The sequence below is a fragment of the Stegostoma tigrinum genome, chromosome 1, assembly GCF_030684315.1.
Source record: "Stegostoma tigrinum isolate sSteTig4 chromosome 1, sSteTig4.hap1, whole genome shotgun sequence".
In the NCBI taxonomy this organism is placed as follows: domain Eukaryota; kingdom Metazoa; phylum Chordata; class Chondrichthyes; order Orectolobiformes; family Stegostomatidae; genus Stegostoma; species Stegostoma tigrinum.
The window spans coordinates 73,649,919-73,673,632 of NC_081354.1; the positions used below are offsets into that span (position 1 = coordinate 73,649,919).

At 39.1% G+C, this 23,714-nt stretch overlaps 2 protein-coding genes across 5 annotated transcripts in view; one reads left to right on the forward strand and one right to left on the reverse strand.

Annotated features, from left to right (window-relative positions):
* cds1 (CDP-diacylglycerol synthase (phosphatidate cytidylyltransferase) 1) overlaps window positions 1-9,698 on the forward strand; it is a 102,649-nt gene extending 92,951 nt beyond the window's left edge. For all 3 annotated transcript variants that reach the window (XM_048535250.2, XM_048535256.2, XM_048535265.2), the window contains 3 exons: window positions 867-986; window positions 1,837-1,940; window positions 7,247-9,698. In XM_048535250.2, the coding sequence (XP_048391207.1) occupies window positions 867-986; window positions 1,837-1,940; window positions 7,247-7,379 (357 nt within the window). In that variant the 3' untranslated portion in view covers window positions 7,380-9,698. The remainder of the gene's footprint in view (window positions 1-866; window positions 987-1,836; window positions 1,941-7,246) is intronic.
* Window positions 9,699-21,556: 11,858 nt separating this feature from the next.
* The window catches only part of wdfy3 (WD repeat and FYVE domain containing 3), a 381,322-nt gene continuing 379,164 nt past the window's right edge, over window positions 21,557-23,714 (reverse strand). For both annotated transcript variants that reach the window (XM_048527789.2, XM_048527782.2), the window contains one exon: window positions 21,557-22,637. In XM_048527789.2, the coding sequence (XP_048383746.1) occupies window positions 22,517-22,637 (121 nt within the window). In that variant the 3' untranslated portion in view covers window positions 21,557-22,516. The remainder of the gene's footprint in view (window positions 22,638-23,714) is intronic.

Sequence of the window (23,714 nt, forward strand, 5' to 3'; positions counted from 1 at the left end):
CCTTGACTCATAATGACATTATGAATACTGAATTTTTTCATTGTCAGCATCCTGGGAGTCACCATTGGCCAGAATCTTAACTGGACCAGCCATAAAAAATACCGTGGTTACAGTGCAGGCTAGATGCTGGGACTTCTTCTTCAGTGAGTTACTAACTTTTAATGATGTCTCAAGAACCTCCAACACCATTCAGGACAAGTCCACCTGATTGGCACCTCATTCTCCCCTCTCTTCCCCCCCCGCCCCCCCCCCCCCCCCCCCCCCCACCCGCGCGCGCGCGCACACACACTCAGCTCACCTGCGTGAGCGCAGGCGCAACGACATGCGTAATTCACTGCGGGAACCCACCGAGCCTGCTGTAACACCTTCCGTCCGAGATTGTGATTCCTGCCATCAAGAAGGCCAAAGATGCCTGACACATTGGAATGGTGCTGTTGCCAAGTTTTCCACCAAGTCACGACCATCTTGACTTGGAACTATGTTGCCATTACTTCCCATGAGGTCACAAATCATGGAGCATCCCCTCAAATAGACCTACAGATGCCATGTAAATTGTAGTAATTCTAAAGTGACTCATCACCACATGGGGGCCATTAAGCATGCACAATAAACACTGATCTCACCAATGAAACGCTCATCCCATGAACAACTTTTAAAGAAGGAATCAAATTGGATAAAGTCTGGGGAATTCTTGAGAAGGAGATGGTATGAGTATGTTGTTGATTGGCAACTTGTATGTGTATGTACTTGGAGAGGACAAATTAGTCAGACGTGACAATGTTTTGAGAAAATATATGATGCATATGAAGTTCACATGCTCTTTTTTTTAATTGTGATCTTCTTTTTCTCCCTCACCCTGCCCACAGGAAACTGTGCACCTATACCCATTTCAGATACATAGCATCGCTCTTTCTACATTTGCATCTTTAATTGGGCCATTTGGAGGCTTTTTCGCCAGTGGATTCAAACGAGCTTTCAAAATCAAAGTTTGTATCACCGTTGAATTAATTTTCTATTTTTGCTTTGTGTAATGTACAACGTTTTTAAAACTAATTGATTTAAAGGAGGAGCATGCTTAAAGTCAACAGTTTTCATTTTTCTCATTTATTCAAGGGTTTTCAATGATTACTTTGCCTTGAAGATGTTAAAAAATCTTAAGCTTTTGTATGTATTTGAAAATCAAGTTGATGTTTACTAAGTACTTTCATCTTAATATGCATTCTCTTCATCTCAGCAAATCCCCGCTTCAGCAACAAATTTGTTAATGTTATGTGGCTGGCAGCAGTTAAACCTGTTGTGGTCAAAATTCTTGATTTTTTTGCTGGATTTCTAAAGTAGAATTAAACTGAATTTTGACATTTTTCTCTTTTATTTTGTGATTGTCTTATCATTAACATACTTGTATAAAATTCATCTACTGTTAAATTTAATGTTCAATCATGTTATGACCATGAAGCACATGTATTTGTGTACCGATGAACATTAAATTAAAATTGTCAACCGATATCTTGGGAATTTTCAATAAGCTGGTGAATAGTAATGCTGAGCTAAAGCAAGATGTTTCTCTGAAAGGGAAATAAATATTTTGAGGTTGATTTTGTAATCAGTTGATGGTGGTAGTAGTATAGCAGCTGTTTAACTGTTTCTGGTGCTTTTTAAGGTGTGTTTTTTAAAAAAAAAGTTAGCATAGAATCGTAGAAAATAAGTGTATAAAATGTAGAAGTTAAGGAAAATTTGGACTCTGGACAAATTCAATGACGTGTTAAAATGGAATGATCACTTTCGGAATATTTTTACCATTTTCTGCCTATGATGTTTGACTTGTATTTTCTCTAGGATTTTGCTGACACTATTCCAGGACATGGTGGGATTATGGATCGCTTTGATTGTCAGTATCTGATGGCTACCTTTGTCCATGTTTACATTACGAGCTTTATCAGGTGAGTTCCATGGGGCAGGAGCAGGCAGAAACTATAGGTCTTCCTGGGCAGTCCTATTTGTGAATTTTGGGAAGAAGGTAAAAGTGGGCTATAAAATGCTGGGGGACTGAGACCTTGTTAGCTGTTGCAGGGAGCTCACCAGATAAAGTGAGATTAGTGATAGCTATAGATAGGATAACCTGATGTTCGGGGTGCTTAGGAGTTGTTGTCTCAGAACTGGTACTCAGCCTCCACAACGTAGAGGTTGGCATGCTTGATGACAAAGCCAGGGTTGGATCTGAGAGCACGGCATGCAGTAGGTTCAAGGATGTGGAGGTGGGTGAAGGAGTCTGTGGGACAAAGAGTTAACTCTTGTCCAAAGAAATCCTGTTTCTTCAATGCGATGTTTTCCTCTCCCGTTGTCCAGTCTGTTCCCCTTACAGGGCACGGTGGCTCAGTGGTTAGTACTGCAGCCTCTCAGCGCCAGGGACCCGGGTTCGATTCCAGCCTCGGGTAACTGTCTGTGTGGAGTTTGCACACTCTCCCTGTGTCTGCATGGCTTTCCTCCAGATGCTCTGGTTTCCTCCCACAGTCCAAAGATGTGCAGCTAGGTGGATTGGCCATGCTAAATTGCCTGTAGTGTTGAGGGGTGTGTGGGTTATAGGGGGATGGGTCTGGGTGGGATGCTTTAAGGGGCGGTGTGGATTTGTTGGGCCAAAGGGCCTGTTTCCACACAATAGGGAATCTAATCAAATCTGAAATTCTTCTGGCTCTTTGTGTCAGTTTCAGAATTTCCAGTTTGCGGGCACCATCCACTTCCTCTTCACTAAATAAATGCAATCCCTTGACACATCCATTCCCCGTCGGGTTGGTCTCAGGGTTCTTTGCTTCTGGAGAAAATAGCCTTGAACTGTCCCCGTCATCATCATCCTCCAGCTGAGCTCGTCCTCACTTTCAGCAACTTCTCCTTTAATTCTTCAGTTTTTTCCGATTAGAGTTGTGACCATGGCTAGCTACCTTTTATTAGGCCCTAGTACTGCCTGTTTCTATGTGGGATTTGTGGAACATTGCTTGTTCCAATCCTACTGAAGGCCCTCATGACAGTCTTTCTCTGATACATCAATTATGTCATTGGCATCAGTGTCGCCTCCCTCTTTTGTCCACAACTGGAAAATTTTACCAATTTTTGCTTCTAATTTCCACTCTGCCGCCTTCAACTGGTCCATCTCTCACCCCTCCCTTCCCTCCCTCGACATCATCTGTTTCCTTTTTCCGCGGATAGGCTGGCCACTGACATCCATCACAAACTCATCAACTCCCACAGTTACTTGGACTGTACCTACTCAAACCCTGTTTCCTATAAGGACTCTATTCCATTCTCCCCAGTTTTTCCTTCTCCATTTCATCTGTTCTGATTAGTGCCACCATCTGCAGGATGCCTCAGAAATATCCACTTTTTTCCTCAACGCAGCATTCCCTACCACAGGACCCTCTGCAATAGGTGCCCCTGGTCCTGACTTTCCATCCTGCCAGTACCCACATCCAAAGGACTATAAGCCACCATTTCCACAACCTCCAGCAGGATGCCATGATTTGACAACAGTTTTCCCCTTTCATCCCTTGTTTGTCTTTTGCAGGGACCTTTCCCTCTGGGATACCCTGATCCACCCCTCCTCCAATCCCAACACCACTCCACATCCCCACAGCATGTTCCTCTGCAATTGCAGAAGGTGTAACCCCTGCCTCCCTTCTCACTATCCAAACCTCCATACACACCGTCCAGGTGAAGCAGTAATTTGCTTGCATTTCATTCAATCTAGCCTACTGTATTAACTGCTCATAATGTGGTCTACTCTATGTGGGGAGATGAAACACAGACTGGGCAATTTCTTTGTGGAATACCACCATTCTGATGGCAAGAATTAGCCTGAGCTTCTGATTGAACACACTGATGTGAAGAGACAATGAACAACATTTCTATCTTAGGCTTGCTGTAGTGCTCCAGCGAGGTTCAACACAAGTTAGAAGAACAGCATCTCATTTTCCCCTGGGGGGCCTTGCACTGTTGGATCCTGAAGGTTGCGTTCAATGACTTTAGGACCTGAGCACCATGTCTTATAGAGGATAGGGTGAATAGCCATGGTCTTTTCTCTGGGGTGGGGAGTCCAAAACTAGACAGCACAGGTTTAATGTGAGAGGGGAAAGATAAAGGAACCTAAGGGGCAACTTTTTCACACAGAGGGTGGTGCATGTCTGGAATGAGCTGTTGGGGGAAATGGTGGAGGCTCGTACAATTACAATATTTAAAAGGCATTTGGAATAGGTATATGAATAGGAAGGGTCTAGAGGGATATGGACTAAATGCTAGCAAATGGCAGTAGATTAATTTTAGGATATCTGGTTGGCATGGACCAGAAACAGACAGGTCTGTTTCCGTGCTGTACAATTCTGACTCAGTCCGTACCCACCCCACACTCCTGGCCCTGTCTTTGCAGCCAACCCAGTTTCACTTATTGATGTTTGATATTGCTTTTCTTTCTTCCCCAGCTCACCACCATCCATTCTCTTGTCTGCCTGAATGCTGACATTTCTGTCTCTGGGTTCCACCTCTGCCTATCATTTTACTCCTTTACACACTTGCCCCATCCCACACCCCTGTCTTTAGCACATATTGCAAATTTTCCTTAGTTACAATCACTTCTGAAGGAGTGCTGCTGGACCTGAAACATTTGACTGTACTTTCTCTCCATAGCTGCTGCCAGACCTACTGAGTTTCTCCAGCAATTTCTGTTTTTGTTTCAAAATTGTGCCTCTGGTTCTTGATCCTTCTATGAGTGGGAAGCATTCCTTCTACCTTTTTGTCCAGACCCTTGAAGACTTCTCTCAAATTTCCTAGCCTTCTCCTCTCCAAAAAAAACAGTCACAACTTCTCCAAGCTTTCCTCATAACTGATATTTCTCATCCCTTGTACTGTTTTCACCAACTTATTCTGTACTTTCTTCAAAACAGTCAAATCCTTCCTGTAACATGCCCAAAAATGTGCACAACATTCCAGCAAAGGTCTAATTGGCATCTTATACAAGTTCATCATTTTCCTGCTGTTGCCTTCTCTGTGCTTAGAATACTGTAAGCTTTATTTAGAGCTGTCTGTCCTATCACCTTAAATTACTTCTGTGCATATACACCCATGCCTCTCTGCTTCTGCACATTCTTTATAATAGTAACCTCTCTTTTGAACAGTTTCTGCTGTGTTCTTCAACCAAAATAAATCACCTTCTAGTTCTCCACATTGAATATCACTTGCCACTTACCTGCCGACTCCACTAAGATGTCAATGTCCTTTTGAGACTCTAAACTGTCCTTGTCATAGTTTACAATTCTCTAAAGTGTTGTTTGAAATTGTCCCCCGTGCATCATTTATTTTTATCTGGTAAATCAAGTCCCCATGATGACTCCTTGGAATATGACTATAAACCTTTTACCAGCCTGAATAGTACCCATTAACCATTACTATCTGCTTCTTGTCCTTCAGTCAATTTTGTATCCATGTTACTACTGTCTTTTATTCCATGACCTATAACTTGCCTCACAAGTTTGTGTGGCACTGTATGGAAGGCCTTTGGGAATTCCATGTATACCACACTGCAGTCTTGCCTTCATTTAAATCTTTCAGTTCCCCTTCAAAAATCTCCCAAGTTTGGATAGACACAATTTTCGCTTAGTATGTACATGCAGACTCTTTACATCAGTCCACATTTCTCTGTGACTATTAATTTAAGTGAACAATTGTTTCTTGAAGTTTCCCATTGAAATTGAAACCACTGGTCTGTAAAATGCCAGACCAGTCTTTTACAACCTTTTTTTGGATGAGAATGTAATCCTAGTGACTCACCAATTCTCTGGTACCATCTCAGAATCCAGGGAAGATTGAAAGATTATTGCCAGTGGCCTACTCCTCCTAATTTATATGTTTGTAATTTAAAATAATCATTACTGTATCCAATAGGGAGTTCAAAATATGGTATACATGTGGAAGCCCCTACCAGAGGAGTAGTTGAAGTAACTACTGTGGATGTATTCAAGGAAAGCTAATTAAATATTTAAGGGAGAATGGAATAGAAGGTTACAATGATAGCTGTAGATGAGGAAAGTTGGAAGCTGGTACAAATGGAGAATAATTACAAGCTTGGAATGGTTAGGCTGAATAGACCGTTGCTTTGCTCTGTATTTTATGCAGGTCAGGTCCATGCTTTTTTTTTCCAAAGTATTTTTGGATTAGGTGTGGTATTTCAAAGTTCACTAGATTAGTTTTGGAGTTGAATCTAGATATGTTTAGCCTGTATTTTGTGGAGTTTGGAAGAATGAGTGATCTCATTGAGCCTGTCATTTGCCTAAATTACAACAGTGACTGAATTTCTAAAAGAATTCTTTTTCAATGCCCATTGTGGCTGTATCTGTCCTTAGATGAAAATTTCTTGACTTGAATAGTACACTCATAATACGAGAAACTATTAACTGGAATTGCTGATTAAAGAGTTATTTAGGCATCTCTAACCTCCAAACTAACCCTGCAGAATTGATCCATTAGCAACAATTTAAATCTTGCTACCAGCAGCAACCACAAAATCAATCAATGGAATGATTCCAAAATATTCATTTTTATCTTTTCATCTTTTTATTTTTGAGTCATTTGACAATGTAGGCATAAAACCAGGCTAAAAAATTTCTATTTTAACTTGTGTATATTTTCACATCTCCATCCTGCCAAGAATATCAAAAGCCTTGCTGCAAAACTCATTTCTAATTTTTGCAGGGCAGATTTCATATGTTGGCTTTGCACAAGCACTTGTTCAGTGATAGCTGGCCATTTAAATGGCCAGCTGTCTCCACTTCAATTCCACTTTAATAACACCATTGTGTGGAATTCCAAGTAGATTTGTTCTCAGTGAAGTGAAGCCAGGATAGTCCTTTTGAAAACTTTATTTTGATAGTTTGATTAGGAGTAATTTTACATCAAAACATCTTACTTTCTGATGCAGGACGAAGAGAGCAAAACATTTCTAAAAGTTCACAAATTCTTGAGCCCAAATCCATTTCTGAAATCTGTTGAAAAATATTGTACAAATGCCAACTATATTTCAGTTTCCTGTAGCACCATCCAGAAGCAGAAATAGACGTGAAGGAAATATATCAGAATCCATAATTTCTTTTTGTCGTCCCCTGTCCTGAATATTCTCAAATAGCATTTTGAATACTAAATTTTAATGCCATTATGAATATAGTGCTATCTGTGATTAATGTTTTTGTTTCATTCTGGTCTTTTGCAGAGGACCAAATCCCAGCAAAGTCTTGCAGCAGTTGTTGGTACTTCAACCAGAACAGCAGTTACATATCTACAACATTCTGAAATCCCATTTAATAGAGAAAGGAGCACTTCAGCCAGCAATAAATGAACAGTAGTATTTGGATATCTCTTGTTCTTCATTAAAGTGCTGAAAACTGCATGCTTCTAAGTCAGGAGTCATTTGGAATTTCTAAAATACAAAATTTTTAAGGTGGTTTCTCCTAGTCACAATGTCAAACACTTCAGTGACTGCAACTTGCTTATACTTTGTAATGCTTTACACCGTGAATAGAAATACAAGAACAGAGTCAAATGATCAAGTTAGTTTGAAACATACCCAGTAATATAATTTGTCAAGAATCCTGCAATTAATTTTAAAATCTCAGATCCAAACTAAAATCTTCAATGTTAAGATTTATGGTCCTTTCAGTTTAATAGTTGGGGTTAAACTTGAACTTATTGTGCAAGGATTGATACTAATTTCTGTATTAGTACTGTAGTAATATCAAGATTACCTTTGTTTTCACTTGTTTTGAGCATGATCTCTAATGAAAATATTGTAGATATGCAGGAGTCTGATAATGTAACTTTATCAGAATTTATATTGTAACAATGCTATTAATATTGGGTAATTTTAGTGTGTAGTTTTAATGGCTGTAAAGTAGAATACTGGTCAACCCTTTAGTCAATTCTGCACAATGAGAGAAAACTTACCTGAAGTAAGTGATTTAGAATGACACTTATGATACAGTTTTTATTTTTAAAAATTGTGCTTGAGCTTTTGCAACAAAGTGGGCTGATTAAAGCCAATGATCCATGAGGATTAACCTCACGGCAGATGGCACAGCCCTGGGTGTATATAGTCTTTAAGTAAATATATATGAGAGAGAGATACAAGAACTATTTGTAATCATTTATGAACTTGAATGTATTTAAATAGAAGAACAATTTAAGTTTGAATTGTGCTGTAAAGCTGAGGGGATTTTATGTTTTATATAGCATGTATAAATTTGCCACCTATAGATACAGGTAATATTTGCAAGGTGAAACTGGAATGCACAAAATAAGGAATGATTCCTTGAGCCACCATTTCTTGGGAAAAACATTTATAAGGCTTATTGCTGCAAGGACGGCTACAGCATTATAGATCACTTTGATTTTCTGACCTGCACCTTCTCATTCCTAGCATGAAACCATGGATCAACATGTAGTAAACTACTGAAGTAGTGTGCCTTTAGGAGGCCAAGCATTTTTTTTGTTGATTCCACTTAAATATATTGTAGAATAGTCTGTGAACTGTTTATCCGGACCATGATTGAATGTTTTAGTTTACAATACTCCAGCAAGATAGTACACCTTTCAGTGATCTGCGTGAGTTGCATTCTAAACTATTCATTTAATTTTTACTGCATAATGCATCTTGGTTAAATCATCAATAACACTGTTTGAATTATGAAGGAAACTCTGGTGGTTCAGTTGTTTGTGGAAGTTCCCTTTTAGAGTTTTATTATCATTGTAGAATTTCTCAATTGTTTATTTCTTTGTGATGTATGTTTTCATTTATGCAGGTTTTAAATCTGAAATGCACAAGAATAAGGTGATGTACTGCTGCAAAAAGAACAATAAATTGCTGTCGTTCAGAAGGCATTTAGCTGGAACCTTATGATATACTTGTGATAAGGCTCAATTGCGCTATTGCAAATTGTACATTTTTTTAGATATTGATTTTAATGTAGTGAATATTATTAATGTACAAGTAGCACATTGTAATTGTCTATAATTTTCCAAATATCTTTTCAAATTTTAAGTCTTTAAATCAAGTTTAAGAGACTGCTTTAGGAAGGCGGCGAGCATTTATACTAGGATGTTTTGCTGACAGAAGTTATCTTTTTCAGAAGAAAGCCGAGTCAACCCCTTTGACCTCTTTCTGTCAATGTCTGCAATCACCCTGGTTTACTAACCTGAATTTGCATGTCTGACAAAGATCTAGCATCAACAAGGAAAGAGATTCAGATTCTCACTATGCATTGTTTGAAGAAATGTTTTCGTACCTTGATGGCTTAGCTTCAATTTTAGGATTATCCAAAATTATTCTGAACTAGCCCACCAGATTCAAGAGTTTCTACCGTATCAATTCCTTTGATCACTGTAATTAATGCACCCCCTTCAGCTTATGTCATTCAAGAGAAATCTAGCATGAAACATCTAAGAAGCTAAATACTGCACTTGCCAGAAGTCAAAGTTCTGTACCAAGAAATAGTTGAAGTTTCTGGGATGACAGCTTCCTTCAGCATAGGCATTTTGCAGTGTTAGTGAACTGAAGAACTTTTCACTGGTTTTTTAAAAAAAATCTAAACTCTAATGCTTTGTGGCTGGATTATGTTCCCACATTAGTTTGTATCACACTTGGTTAAAATAAACAGTTTCTATTAAAACACTTGTGAACCTTTTTACATTTGGTCATCACCCAGCACTTGTGTAGTACATCTCCAGTAAGAGAGAATCTGTCCATCACCCCATGACATTCAAGGGCTTTACCATGGCTGAAGGCTATTTTCAACAGCCTGGTGGTTGGTTACTTCAGTTTTCTTTGCACCTGTTTTGCTATCCAGAGTGTAGGGTCAATTCCTGCACTGGAAAAGGTCACCATCCTCCTCCTCCTCCCCCTCTTCTCTTGCCTGAGGCATGGTGACCCTCAGGTTAGACCACTAAGTTATCCAAAAGGACTGTGTAGCAACTGAACTGGACCAGCCATATAAATATGGTGGCTGCAAGAGCAGCCCAGAGGTTAGGAATCCTGTGCTGAGTAACTCATTTCCTATCTCCTCATAGAAGTACTCTGAAAGGTGGAAATGTGAAATAACATGCTGTGGAGAAACTCTGCAGATCTGGTAACATCTTTTTAGAATGTCAAACAGACTTGACATTTCAAGTATTCAAGTCTTTGAAATAGCTTTTCTTCTCCACAAATTGCCAGACCTGCTGAGTTTCACCAGCATTTTCCATTTTCAATTCCTGTGCAGCAATGTTTGTCTCACCATCTGCTAAGGACAAGGCCCTGCAGTCTTCAGGACTCCATATCGAGGTCAATAATTTTAGACCTTGTACACCTTCCTCAATGCAAAATGACAGCTCCGTGGTTAGCTCTGGAGTTTACACATTCTCCCTGTGTCTGTACGGGTTTCCTCCCGTAGTTCAATGATATGCAGGCTAGGTGGATTTAGCCATGAGAAATGCAGGGTTACTGGGAGGGGATGCTCTTGAAGGGTCCATGTGGACTCAAGGGGCTGAATGGCCTGCTTCCATAACTCTACAAATTCTGAGTCTATGCCCAGTCCCCATAGCCCTAGCCCTATCAACTTGTTCAGGAAGGGGAAGGCCAAACTATTGCCCTCGCTGTCAGCTTACTATCAACCAATCCTTTGTCTACCTAACTTCCTTTTACTCTGAGTGCTACACTAAACTTGAGAAACTGTCTCGCTCTCTTACTAGGGCATTCTGCTGTTTAGAACAGTATAGCACAATACAGGTGCTTCGGCCCACAATGTTGTGTCCACCTATTATCCTACTAAGATCAAACTAGCCTATGTTTTACTACTTCTACAGCAATTTTTCTTCTTTCCTTGCTAGAAAGGAGTATTCATCATGAACAGTCCCTCAATTTTAAAGAACAAAGAAAATCACAGCACAGGAACAGGGCTAAGGGCCTGCCAAGCCTGCACCAATTGAGATCATCTGTCTAAACCTGTCATCTATTTACTAAGTGTCTGTATCTCTTTGCTCCCTGTCCAGATACATCTTAAGACACTATCGTGTCTGCATCTACCATCTCCACTGGCAATGTGTTCCAGGCACCCACCACCCTCTGCGTAAAGAACTTTTCATGCATATCTCCCACAAACTTTCCTCCACTCACTTTGAACGCATGACCCCTAGTAATTGGGTCCCCCACTCTTTGTGGGGGGGGGGGGGGGGGGGAAGGGGGGGTGAGGAGGAGGAGAAGAGAGAATCTTCTTGCTCTCCATCTTGTCTATATCCCTCATGATTTTGTAGACCTCAATCAGATCCTCCCTCAATCTCTGTCTTTCTAATGAAAATAATCCTAATCTATTCAAATTTTCTTCATAGCTCGTGCACTCTAGACCAGGCAACATCCTGGTGAACATCCTCTGCACCCTCTCCAAAGCATCCACATCCTTTCTGTAATGTGCCTGAACCAAAGTCTTATACAACCGTAACATGACCTGCTAACTCTTGTACTCAATACCCTGTCTGATGAAGGAAAGCTTGCCATATGTCTCCTTTACCACCCTATTGACCTGCATTGCCCCCTTCAGGACCTGAACACCCAGATCTCTCTGTACATCAATTTTTCCCAGGACTTTTCCATTTACTGTATAGTTTGGTCTTGATTAGATCATCCAAAATGCATCACCTTGCACTCTCATTTGCCTGGATTGAACTCCATCTGCCATTTATCTGTCCAGTCTAACTATAGTCTGCTGTAATCAGTGACAGTCCCCTTCACTATCTGCTACTCCACCAATCTTAGTGTTATCTGCAAACTTGCTGATCAGACCAACTATACCTTCCTCCAAATAATCTACATATATCACAAACAACAGTAGCCCCAGCACAGATCCCTGTGGAACACCACTGGTCACAGGTCTCCAATTTGAGAAACTCCCTTCCACTACTACTGTCTCCTGTTGCGTAGCCAGTTTTCTTATCCATCTAGCTAGCACACCCTGGACCCCATGCGATTTCACTTTCTCCATCAGCCTGCCGTGGGGAACCTTATCAAAAGCCTTACTGAAGTTCATGTATATGACATTTACAGCCTTTCCCTCATCAATCAACTTTGTCACGTCCTCAAAAGAATTCTATTAAGTTGGTAAGATATGACCTTCCCTGCACAAAACCATGTTGTCTATCACTGATAAGCCCATTTTCTTCCAAATGGGAATAGATCCTATCCCTCACTATCTTTTCCAGCAGCTTTCCTACAACTGCTGTCAGGCTCACCGGTCCATAATTATCCCTGCAATCCTTCTTAAACAAGGGGACAACATTAGCAATTCTCCAGTCTGCCAGGACCACACCCATGCCTTTTTGCAAAAGTATTTCCCATGGATTCAATGATTGTTATAAAATTGCTTAATCATTTAAAGACCTCTAATTGATCACTCCTTATCAAATTTCCAGCAAAAACAATCCTACTCTTGTTGCTAAAAAAGGCTGTAAATATCAACAGATCAGATCCCACATATGGAAAGACACCTAACATCTTGGATTGAGTAGCCTTTCAGTCCCAGTCATCGTAGTTTTATTGATCTTTGTTATTTTTAATGGGGGCATTAAGCCACTACATTGCTGTTTCTCACGTACTCTAGTATGAGACAAAAACATATGACTGCGAACCTTGGTTCCAACCAAGTCACCTCATTTCCATGTTGTACAATTTCTTCACCTACAAGCTCCCTTAACAGTCAGGAGCTAGCTATCCAATACATCATTTCAATATCACAGTCTGCACTATTTTTCAGAGATTCAAAACATCTTTGAATGAATGGCAATGTTCTTGTAAGTCAAGAAGGCTCGGCTCCAATACATGCTGCAGAGTGCAGTGGAGGCCAGGACGTTGGATGCCTTCAAGGCAGAGATCGACAAATTCTTGATCTCAGAAGGAATCAAGGGCTACGGGGAGAGTGCAGGGAAGTGGAGTTGAAATGCCCATCAGCCATGATTTAAATGGCAGAGTGGACTTGATGGGCTGAATGGCCTTACTTCCACTCCTATGTCTTATGGTCTAATAGTAAAGGCTGTTTTCTTTAAAAGGCAAAATTGAAGTATATATACACTTCAATGAGTCTGCAGTAGATGAACTGTTGATCTTATTATCAAAACATGGGCACAGTATCTAATCTCATGACTCAGCCCCAGCCCTTACCCTGCTGCTACTCACTTAACATGAAGATTTGGCCCATTCCCCACTCCTTCCCAAACAACAATAAAAAATGATATTGTTTTACAGGCAATGCACAGTTAAAGGTAAAAGTCCATCCTACCACGGATTACAGTTGTAAAATGGAGTACAGCGATGTGTAACAAAGCTGTAGTATAATAAATACACACCTAAGACTGAATGCAATACCTTTTTCCCTTCCTCTCCATTTCTGGTGCATTACATTGATTGATTGACTGACAGACATATTGGTGAAATATTTATTTTTTAAAAAACCATTAGGGCCAACTAATCATGGTACTTAGAGGACATTAATGCATTGGAAGCAGTTCAGAGAAGGTTTACTAGATGAATACCTGGAATGAGTGAATTGACTGATGAGTAAAGGGTGCCCTATGGGGTTTAGAAGAGTAAGGTAACTTAAGTTTCCTCTGGATCTTAATGTTTTAATGAACAGCATGGATATTGAAAGTATGTTCCTCTTGGAAAACACATTCATTTTGCTGTCTGAGGTTTTGAGCTCAAAGACCTTCCCCCAAAGCTCTGATAGGACAGCAGACAAACAGTATGATGCAGAATGAGGAAAAATAAAGGCATTGACAGTAGTAAACATGTGGAATACATAAAACAATCTGAAATTAATATGTGCAGGGATTGGCATGGAAAGAGGGAAAGTAAGTGAAAAATTAGAAATAATAAGCAATAGAGGAGCAGCAACAATTAAGGGAAAAGTGATAATACAAAGTAATGGTATTCAAAAAGAAATTAAACACTAAGGAAATTGTTTGAATTGGGCAGGTTTTTAATTGCCTCAAGGATTGAGGAAAATGGGGAGAGGCAGGAAATGGAGTTGAGGCAGATAATCGGATGTGATTCCAAATGATCCACTCCCGCATTATTTCTTACGCTCCTATGAGATGCCCAAGGCTTTAGCTGACATCCTTAGCTTATTGGATCCTCAAGTCTTTTGTATGTTTTGACTGAGACATTAGGTAGATGGGGAAACCTTTATCAGGTGAAGTCCCTAATACAATTCATTGTGTTAACAATTTAAGACCATGTAATTCCATGTTCTCCAGGATAATTAAGGTTGGGTAATAAACGCTAGTCTTGCCAGCAATAGTCTCATCCCATTACTAGTTTCAAAATGGTAACTGCAGCACAGCCTTCAGAAGTGACTTCGTAGGACGCCTGGCTACTTCACATTGTGTATTCATTGAAATGTCAGATAGTTGAACACAAAATCATATCCAAAGCTTACGTGTTCATTTCTTTCATGAAGAAGTACATTTTCACCTTGAGAAATTCAGCCCATGAGGCCCACTGCCTGCCTAACTTCCAATGAGCAGCAAGCTCGGGCTGCTGTTTTCTCACTTGCCGAACATTGTATATAGGTTCAGAGATAATAAGAACTGCCAATGCTGGAGTCTGAGATAACACAGTGTGGAACTGGAGGAACACAGGAGGCCAGGCAGCCATCAGATGAGCAGAAAATCTAATGTTTCGGATCAGGACACTGTTTGATTTTTGCGTTTGATTGTTTTCGTAGTAAAGGTAAAAACAGATTTCAAATGTCTGGTAAAGTTGCTGTAGTCCAGAGGATCATACAGCGAGACAGTTGGTGATGGGTTTAACCTGAAGGTCTCTACACCTCAGGTAAGGGATGAGGTTGAGAAATTTCTTCGCAATTGGTTTATCAACATTTAAAAAAAAACATCAGTTCGGCAAATGGGAAACAAAACTACACAGAACAATGAAATAAAGTAGAATCTTGTTTGAGGCAGAAAGTTGTTACAAGAGACATCCTGTTTGTTTGTGTCATGGAGCAGTGTTCTCTTAAAAGGATTTTGCTTGATAGCAAGTTTTTTTTACATTTTACTATGTTGTGTCCTCATGATTAAATAATATTTCTTCAACCAAATTCTTGAGAGGAGGAGCTTTCTGTAAAAATGCTTTTGGCAACATGTGCTCTTGTTTGTTCTGTTTTAATGTACCATCAAGGCTCTGATTGCCAAGTAACCCATGGTAACAAGTAATGGGATGCAGCATCTTTTTAATGGGAGTGTGGTAGCAGCTATGTCTGAAAATCATGTTCTTGATTACACGGACCCATTGAATGTATACTTCTACAAACTAAAAGCCGCTGTATGGTAATCAGTACAATGTTATTTCAAGAAACCAGCAATGGCACAACAGGCCAAACAAATGTGCTGCTAACTTCTATTTTGCAACAATTGTTTCACTCTAGGACTATCCTGTAAGCACCAACTGCAAATCATTGAAGGCAACAGTAATCAGCAATGTTAGATCTTATGTCTCCAGGGATTTGTTAAACTTCAGATGTAGTCAGGATTAAGGATGACAGATTAATGTTTTATCCTATCTATTTTTAACACTAGCCGTCTGCTCATCTAAGTCCATTAGTGTTGAATACATTTCAATTATACAGTAAGAACTTAGTCTGTAAAATTGTTACCAGTTTTCTTATTGGTTATTGATATGACATTTTTAATACATCAAAATTGAGTGAAAAAATCAGGGAAAATAGGAAGTTAATGCATAATACGAACCCAATTATTCTAATGTTAAAAATGCAGAACAATCTTCAATTATGATATTACTTTGATCAAAGTATGTTAACACAAATGTCCTAAATGTACTACAGCATAGTGTTCTTTTCTTATGGTATTATAATATTGATTAACTCTCCTGTATGTCAAAGTTCTTGATAGCTCTGCCCCAGTCCAACCTTACATCACCACCAAAAAAATCCCCTCCATTCAACTGTCATCAGTTCTACCTAATGTGTACATTCTTTCAGAATATGCTGTGGCATCACCATGCTTTGGGTGATGCAGCAAGCTGATCTACCGTTAGCTGTAGCTTGTCGTGTTAGTAGGATGAAATTTTCAAGTTTGGATCAAGTGTAGGAGTCAGCTTCAATGGACATGGGCAGTGTATCTCAAAACTCTTCACATTACTGTAGTATTCCTATGCTGTATGCTTCCTTTAATTCAGTACCCTTTGTATTGGGAAGTGGATCTGCCCTCTATAATGGTAAGTCTGTCAAATTATGTTGTGTACATACGTATTATTTTTCTAAATCTGTACTCCATGTCCCTAAAACACTATTGTGACATATTTTTAAAGGCATTATCAAATAGCATTTTGCCTTTTAGGGAATTACATGTTGGCATCATTCTGCATTGGAAACCAGCCAACTGAGCTAAACAATCCCAAAACATAACCATTGTACTATACACCTGCAATCCAACAGGGGTCAGCAGTTTATCCATTTGGACAGCCTTTTTTTCTGCTAATCAGCTATAGCTTTCTTTTAAAAAAAGTTCCAACATTTATTACTTACACCATCATTCGTAAAACTGATATTTATTCATTGCCCTAAAATTGTCAAAATGACATGCTAACAGCATACACAAATTTATGTACAACCCCAGGTGAAGGCAAATGCAAATGTGCCACTTGACCAGTAACTTTGTGAAAATAGCACCTCATTTAGCTTCTTATTCAAGTGAATTTATTGGCATTGAGTTTCTGTACCTTGAGTTTACTTGCTCAGCAGAAATGTCATAAAAAAGTCAGCATATTTATTTTAGTCTAAATATCCATTTAATAGCAAGATAAATGTTTATTATTGCCAAATAAAATTTCATTGTCACTGAAAATGTGTAGCTTCATTCTTTCAGGTTATAATTATTGTTGGAGATTTTTAAAGAAGTTCATCTTTTCTTGGTCCACTCTCTCATTCTGTACTAAAACTAATGATCATTTTTTTCTGAAAACAAGCTTTCATTACTTGAAGAGTTCAAATCAAGATGCTTTAATCTGATTGGCTGAGAAGACTAAAATAAAACACCTGGATGCTGGTGATCTGAAACAAAGACAAACTGCTGGAGAAACTGAACAGGTCTGGCAGAATCAATGGAGAGAAAGCAGAGTTAATGTTTGGTGTCTAGTGACTCGAGTTCTGAACTCAAAACATTAACTTTGCTTTTTTCTCACGGATGCTGCCAGACCACCCGAGTTTCACAAATAATTTCTGTTTTTTGTTTTGGTTGAGAAGACTGTTGCTTGGCCTGCTTACTCAGAAACCAGATATCCTGAAAATGCCCTGTATCTGTTTCAGTTAGAATAGGCTATTCAATACTGCTCTCTCAACTCAGTATCTTTCAGTTTCGTTTCTATTAAAGATAGAATAAACATGTTAACTTCATCCTTTGGTGACTGCTTTTCTCTCTCTCTCTCTGCAGATGTTGTCACTCCTGCTGATACTCTTCAGCATTACATCTTTATTTAAGATTTTTAGCAGCCACAATATTTTGCTTTCATTATGTAAAAAAAATTGTGTAGTTTCAGATGTTTCTGTAGTTCCTACAGAGCCAAGTGGAGCTTATGGTTGGGCAGAGTGGGTCTGTGGAGGATAAATGATGGCAGTAGGCATCCTGTCCACTAATTCCACTCCATTGAATTTCTGTAACAATGTAATGGCAGATGTGCCAAAATGAAAACTGCATAAGTACTAATTCAGTATATAATGGATTAAAGGTAATAAGTATTATAGAAAATTAACTACCATGAGCAAACAAAGGTATAAGTAATACCACAATCAACTAACAAAAAAAATCTGGTTAAACAAACCAATAATTCAGGACCCGTTGTATCACATTAGTTCCATTTGTACCTGGGTGACTGCAGCTCTTATGCATTATATAAACACTACTTAATACACCTGATAGGATTCATTCTTGCAGTTTCATACCTAAATCGCCTACTGATAAATGTCTAGAAACTGAAATTCCTCAAGTTGGACTATTGGAATATCTGAGTTGCACATTCAGACGAAGAAGTGGAATCTCCAAGGCAGAAGTAGTCAAACGAAACTGACACTTCAAATCAGTAATTCCTCCAAGACCCTCCAAAAAGTCTCTTAAAAATTGGAGATAACAAGGTGTAGAGCTGAATGAACACAGCAGGCGAAGCAGCAGGAAAACTGATGTTTCGGACCTAGACCCTTCTTCAGGAAAAACTTTTCATTCAGCTCTACATCTTGTTATCTCATTCTCCAGCATCTGCAGTTCCTACCATCTCTTAAAAACTGGTAACTTTTGAGGATTCCAACTCAGTAAAAATGTTGGTTAACTATTAAATGGAACTCTTGATTCATGTCTGAACTCTCCCTAAACTGTTGGTATAAAGAGGCAAGATGTAGACTAAACTGTATCAGTGATAATGGGAACTGCAGATGCTGGAGAATCCAAGATAATAGCGTGTGAAGCTGGATGAACACAGCAGGCCAAGCAGCATCTCAGGAGCACAAAAGCTGACGTTTCGGGCAAAGACCCTTCATCAGAGAGGGGGATGGGTTCTGGAATAAATAGAGAGAGAGGGGGAGGCGGACTGAGGATGGAGAGAAAAGAAGATAGGTGGAGAGGAGAGTATAGGTGGGGAGGTAGGGAGGGGATAGGTCAGTCCAGGGAAGGCGGACAGGTCAAGGAGGTAGAAGTCCTTGACCAGCTTCAAAATCTCCCCTTCCCCCACCGCATCCCAAAACCAGCCCAGTTCGTCCCCTCCCCCCCCCCAGTGCACCACACAACCAGCCCAGCTCTTCCTCTCCACCCACTGCATCCCAAAGCCAGCCCAGCCTGTCTCTGCCTCCCTAACCTGTTCTTTCTCTCACCCATCCCTTCCTCCCACGCCAAGCCGCACTTCCATTTCCTACCTACTAACCTCATCCCTCCTCCTTGACCTGTCCGTCTTCCCTGGACTGACCTATCCCCACCCTACCTCCCCACCTATACTCTACTCTCCACCTATCTTCTTTTCTCTCCATTTTCAGTCCGCCTCCCCCTCTCTCCCTATTTATTCCAGTTCCCTCTTCCCATCCCCCTCTCTGATGAAGGGTCTAGGCCCGAAACATCAGCTTTTGTGCTCCTGAGATGCTGCTTGGCCTGCTGTGTTCATCCAGCTTCACACGCTATTATCTTAAGATGTAGACTAAGTCCACTCCTGCAAGACCCGACATTCACCCTGATCCCCAAACCTTCACAAAACCAAACAATTGCCACATCCTCCCAGATCCCCCATTAGACTCTACAAAACACAGTCCTCGACTCATCCCTACTTAGACATTCATTAACTGGCACCCTACTCCAACACAGTAGCTGTCAAAGTGGCATTTAAGTGATAGAACACAGCAACTGACTGCTGCAACAGGAGAAATGATTTCCAAGAAGATCTTCCTCATTGCAGAAAGCCTCAGTAACGTTTTGTAAAGAAAAATGAGAGATTTGGAATTCAATCATGATCCATATTGGAATATCTGCGCCAATGCTATGCTGAACTCGTGGATATCTTTCCTCCACGCAAAATTAAAAGAAAATATGATTTGAACATGTTCCAACATAAACTTCTACTGGCATCCTTAGAGCTACAGCATTGTACCTCGAGAAGAACAATCAGACAGCATTCGTACTACAGACAAAAATGTTACCAGAATTGATCTCACGTGCATGAATGCAAAAATAACTGATCAATTTACAAACTACTGACTTTTACTAACTAGTAAACAATATTTGGTGGTAAATAGCAGGTATTTATTTAAATGAAAAAGTTTAGTATCAGGACTTGTCTCTATTGCATTAGTTACATATGTATTTGTGTGACTGTAGCTCTTTTGCATTAAAGACAAATATACAATGAACATTCAGATACCACAGTTTTACACACTAATATAATGCATCAGTCTAGCACAGGAACCACCAAAACAAGGATTTCAGTTCTCATATATAGTACAAAAATCCCACTCCAGTTCAGCCAGTTTTCTTCATTTCAGATTCATTACTGTACAGATAATGGTCATCTGGGGAGGGAGGGGTACAAGTAATTGATTAATATATTAAACAAAAAAGTGGAAAACAATATACATTTTACTGACACAAAAAGTCAGCTGTGTTAATCATGCAACAAGTAACAAAACTTGCTGAAATTAAAAATACTTCAAAACCAGTAAAATTGCATAAATATTATACAGTTCATTTACTGTAAAGAAATGTTGTCTTTAAAATGATTGAGAAAATGTATATGATAAAATGATTCCTACCAGTTTTATACACAATAGGAAGGTGCAAAATAATTTGTAATTTTAGTATCAATGTAGACAAGTGTTACCTTTTAGCAGCAGATTCTACAGTTGTAAGCATGACGGTACAAATTGCACAATACATTATACAGATAAGTATACATGAATAATGCGTTATACACAAAGGGAGTGGGAAGATGAATATGTTTGTTATGCACAAAGAGTATTGTTGCGACAACATGGATTGCCCTAAGTGCTTTCTACAAATTATGATATAGTACATGTTAATATGCCCATCATAAATTTAAACAAAAAAATCATTTTAAATAAACATGAAGATCAGTTACCCTCCTAAGAGGCGATCCTTGCATTGGTAGCAGCATTTACCGTGAAAAGAAACGTCTCCTGCCCACAGTACCACTGCGATGGGGCAAGTGGCGTTTAACAGCCAATGAATCTATAATCTAGTCTGATTCCCAGAGACCCTCACTATACGCTACACATTAACAACTACCAGTAGTTGCTTCATTGTCCCAGTCAATGTGCTTACAGACATCAGCTGTTATTTAACAGCAATATTTTTTGAAAGCTAATATAAAATACTGAGGTCCATTATAAATGAGTTCTGTAAATGGAACTATTATTTTCCTTTTCATATGACTTTAAAATTTTTTAAATATAAGAAATTACCAGGAGCATCACGCCAGCTGTCCAAAGTCCATAAACACTGAACTGACTGGTACAACATTTATAGTAATTCAATCAATGAAACATGTGGAAACCATTTTGTGAAATAAATTCACTACATGGCTATTAAAGGGCAGCTAGGAAAGTAAGTTCATGAAATTGTTGCGGACACATTACGCCATGATTTTAATAAACTAAGAAATATTTTGGAAGTAAAGGTTTTACATGCTGCAGTGATGATGCTTACTTTACCATTATATGACGCAAGACATAATTTACTGTTTTAAATGATGCTGCATGACTGCATTGTGACTTAATATGCCAAGTATATAAATGCACAGAGAAAATACTGCTTTTATACTTGCTGGTCTAGAATACATCAACATTTCGTAAACAGCTTGGATAAGGTAGAAAACGCATTTACTCAAATGACAAGATTCGGATTTTAGATGTATTTCAGTTTTATTGTGACCCTAACTGCAGCATACTGAGAATGCTGGAACAGAATGTTATGGCAAGGAAGTCACCAGATTTATTTTATTTGCCTCCCCGCCCACCCCTCTTTTCCCCTCACCCCACTTCAAAGCACACAGGCAAAATCAAAGTCTTGCATTGTGGCAGTGCAATGCTGACAGCATTTCAAGCATTGCGAGTCTCCTATTGCTCATAAAAAGGATAGGGTTGAATAATAGTTCGTTAGAACACAGATGCTGATGTTGTAGCACATGAATATCCCCAGACACACTTTAATATTTTCAAGAAAGTATGAACACTAAGGAAGCTGTTACTCTGAAAATAGATCAGTACAATGACATGGCTGGTTTGAAACTGCTGCATGCCCCTTTTTCTTCAAAATCACAAGCTTCTGTAATGGAGTAAACAAACTCACGAAGTCATTATTGTTTGCATCAAACAATAATTAAAATAGAAAAAAAACAATGCAAGGTATTAATGCAATTGATAATAATTAGCATTTGCACATTTTCATTGACTCCTAAAATAGTTACTGAATGATGCTGGACACAACTATTGATTTCTCAAATCACACAATTAGTGGTTATAATAGGACATCTTTTAACAGGCAATTCAGAAGTTCCTCTTGTTAAAAAGGGCATTACAACTATTTACACTATAAACAATTGGGTTCTTGTGAAAGTGGCAGATTTACATTTAAAAATCTTACAAGCCACTGGTTTCATGAATATGGGTGACATCATCAAGATGTTTGAAGGATAGTTCAAGTCCAGAACTTCTAAAACCATACTCTCAGCACAGTCCAGAACATTCAAACCATCCATGAATTAGGTAGAGATGGACACATTAACTGCAAGGCAATGATCCCTTTCTAGTCAGTATATTACAGTGCTTCAACACAGTACAAAGAAATTTATGTAAACTCTTTTTTAAACTCCCCACATACTTTCCTTTTGCATAAAATCATTTGAAATAGCTGGGAGTGACAAGGATTCTGCTTGTTTGGTCACCAATAAATCAATGACTTATTAGTTTCTGGAGCTCTCTTCAGCACCCCTCTCTTGCTGCAGGTTGTAGTAACAATTCTGACAGACACGGACTGGTGAGGAGATTTTCAAGCGCCTGATCTCAGACTGAAATCGACTGCACCTGCATTAAAATAAAAATAGAATCTGTAACTGTTGTCTGTCTTTTTATAAAATGATGCAGTAACTAAAGATATTAAAATAATCAGACATTCTTTTTTCTTCATTAATGGGGTAAGGGCGTTGCTGGCTTGGCAGCATTTATTGCCAATCCCTAATTGACCAGAAGGCAGTTCAGAGGCAAGCACATTGCTGTGGGTCTGGAGTCAGATGTAGACCAGACCAGGTAAGGATGGCAGTTTCCTTCTCTAAAACACATTAGCAAAATTGAAGACCAGAATATCCAACATTGCTTTCAAGACAGTTGATTGCCGAAGATCTCTTTTCCTACCTGCAGTATTAAGATAACAATGAAAGGCAGCTTTTTGTACATTATTCAATTCTCATACATAAAATGAATACATCTTCATACAACAGAACAATTAAGTGTCTTTAAAAATTTTGCTCCATATGCAACCATCTCGGGAGATATTTCCAATCCCCTTTTTTCAAGGCCGCCTTGGCTTGATTTACAAATTAAATCACGACCTTAGAAGCTAAAGCAGGATCAATTAGTAAGAGAATAGGCCAGGAACTTTATCAGTAAAACACCAAATTATACTTCGTTAGAAGAGAACATAAAAGCAAGAAGGTGATACTGTCACACATGACAGTCGAATAAAGAATCATATAAAGGCTGATACAGAAGGAAGCCACTCAATTATGCTAGTGCTAGCAAATCATTCGTTTTTATGTTTTATTTTACCTCCTGAAAGGTTACAAAACATTTCAAAATCTGAAGCAGCATTTTCTGCACAGACAGTTAAAAGCAGTTTAGAAGTTCAAAACAAATTAATTAAGAGAACATTGCTCAACTGGTAAAATATTTCACACAACTGCCTTCTAATTGTGCATGTTGTCTCATAAGGCAACTGCAAAGTAGTCCGAGTCACCTCTAATCTTACTGTAACACTGGTGCTTTTACAGGTTACATGCTAAATAACATGACAGGTCAGAACGTCTTTCTTAAACTTAGAATTGCAATCTACACATACAACGGACAGGATCATCCAGTTTCTCTAAACAGTGTTAAATTGCTCGA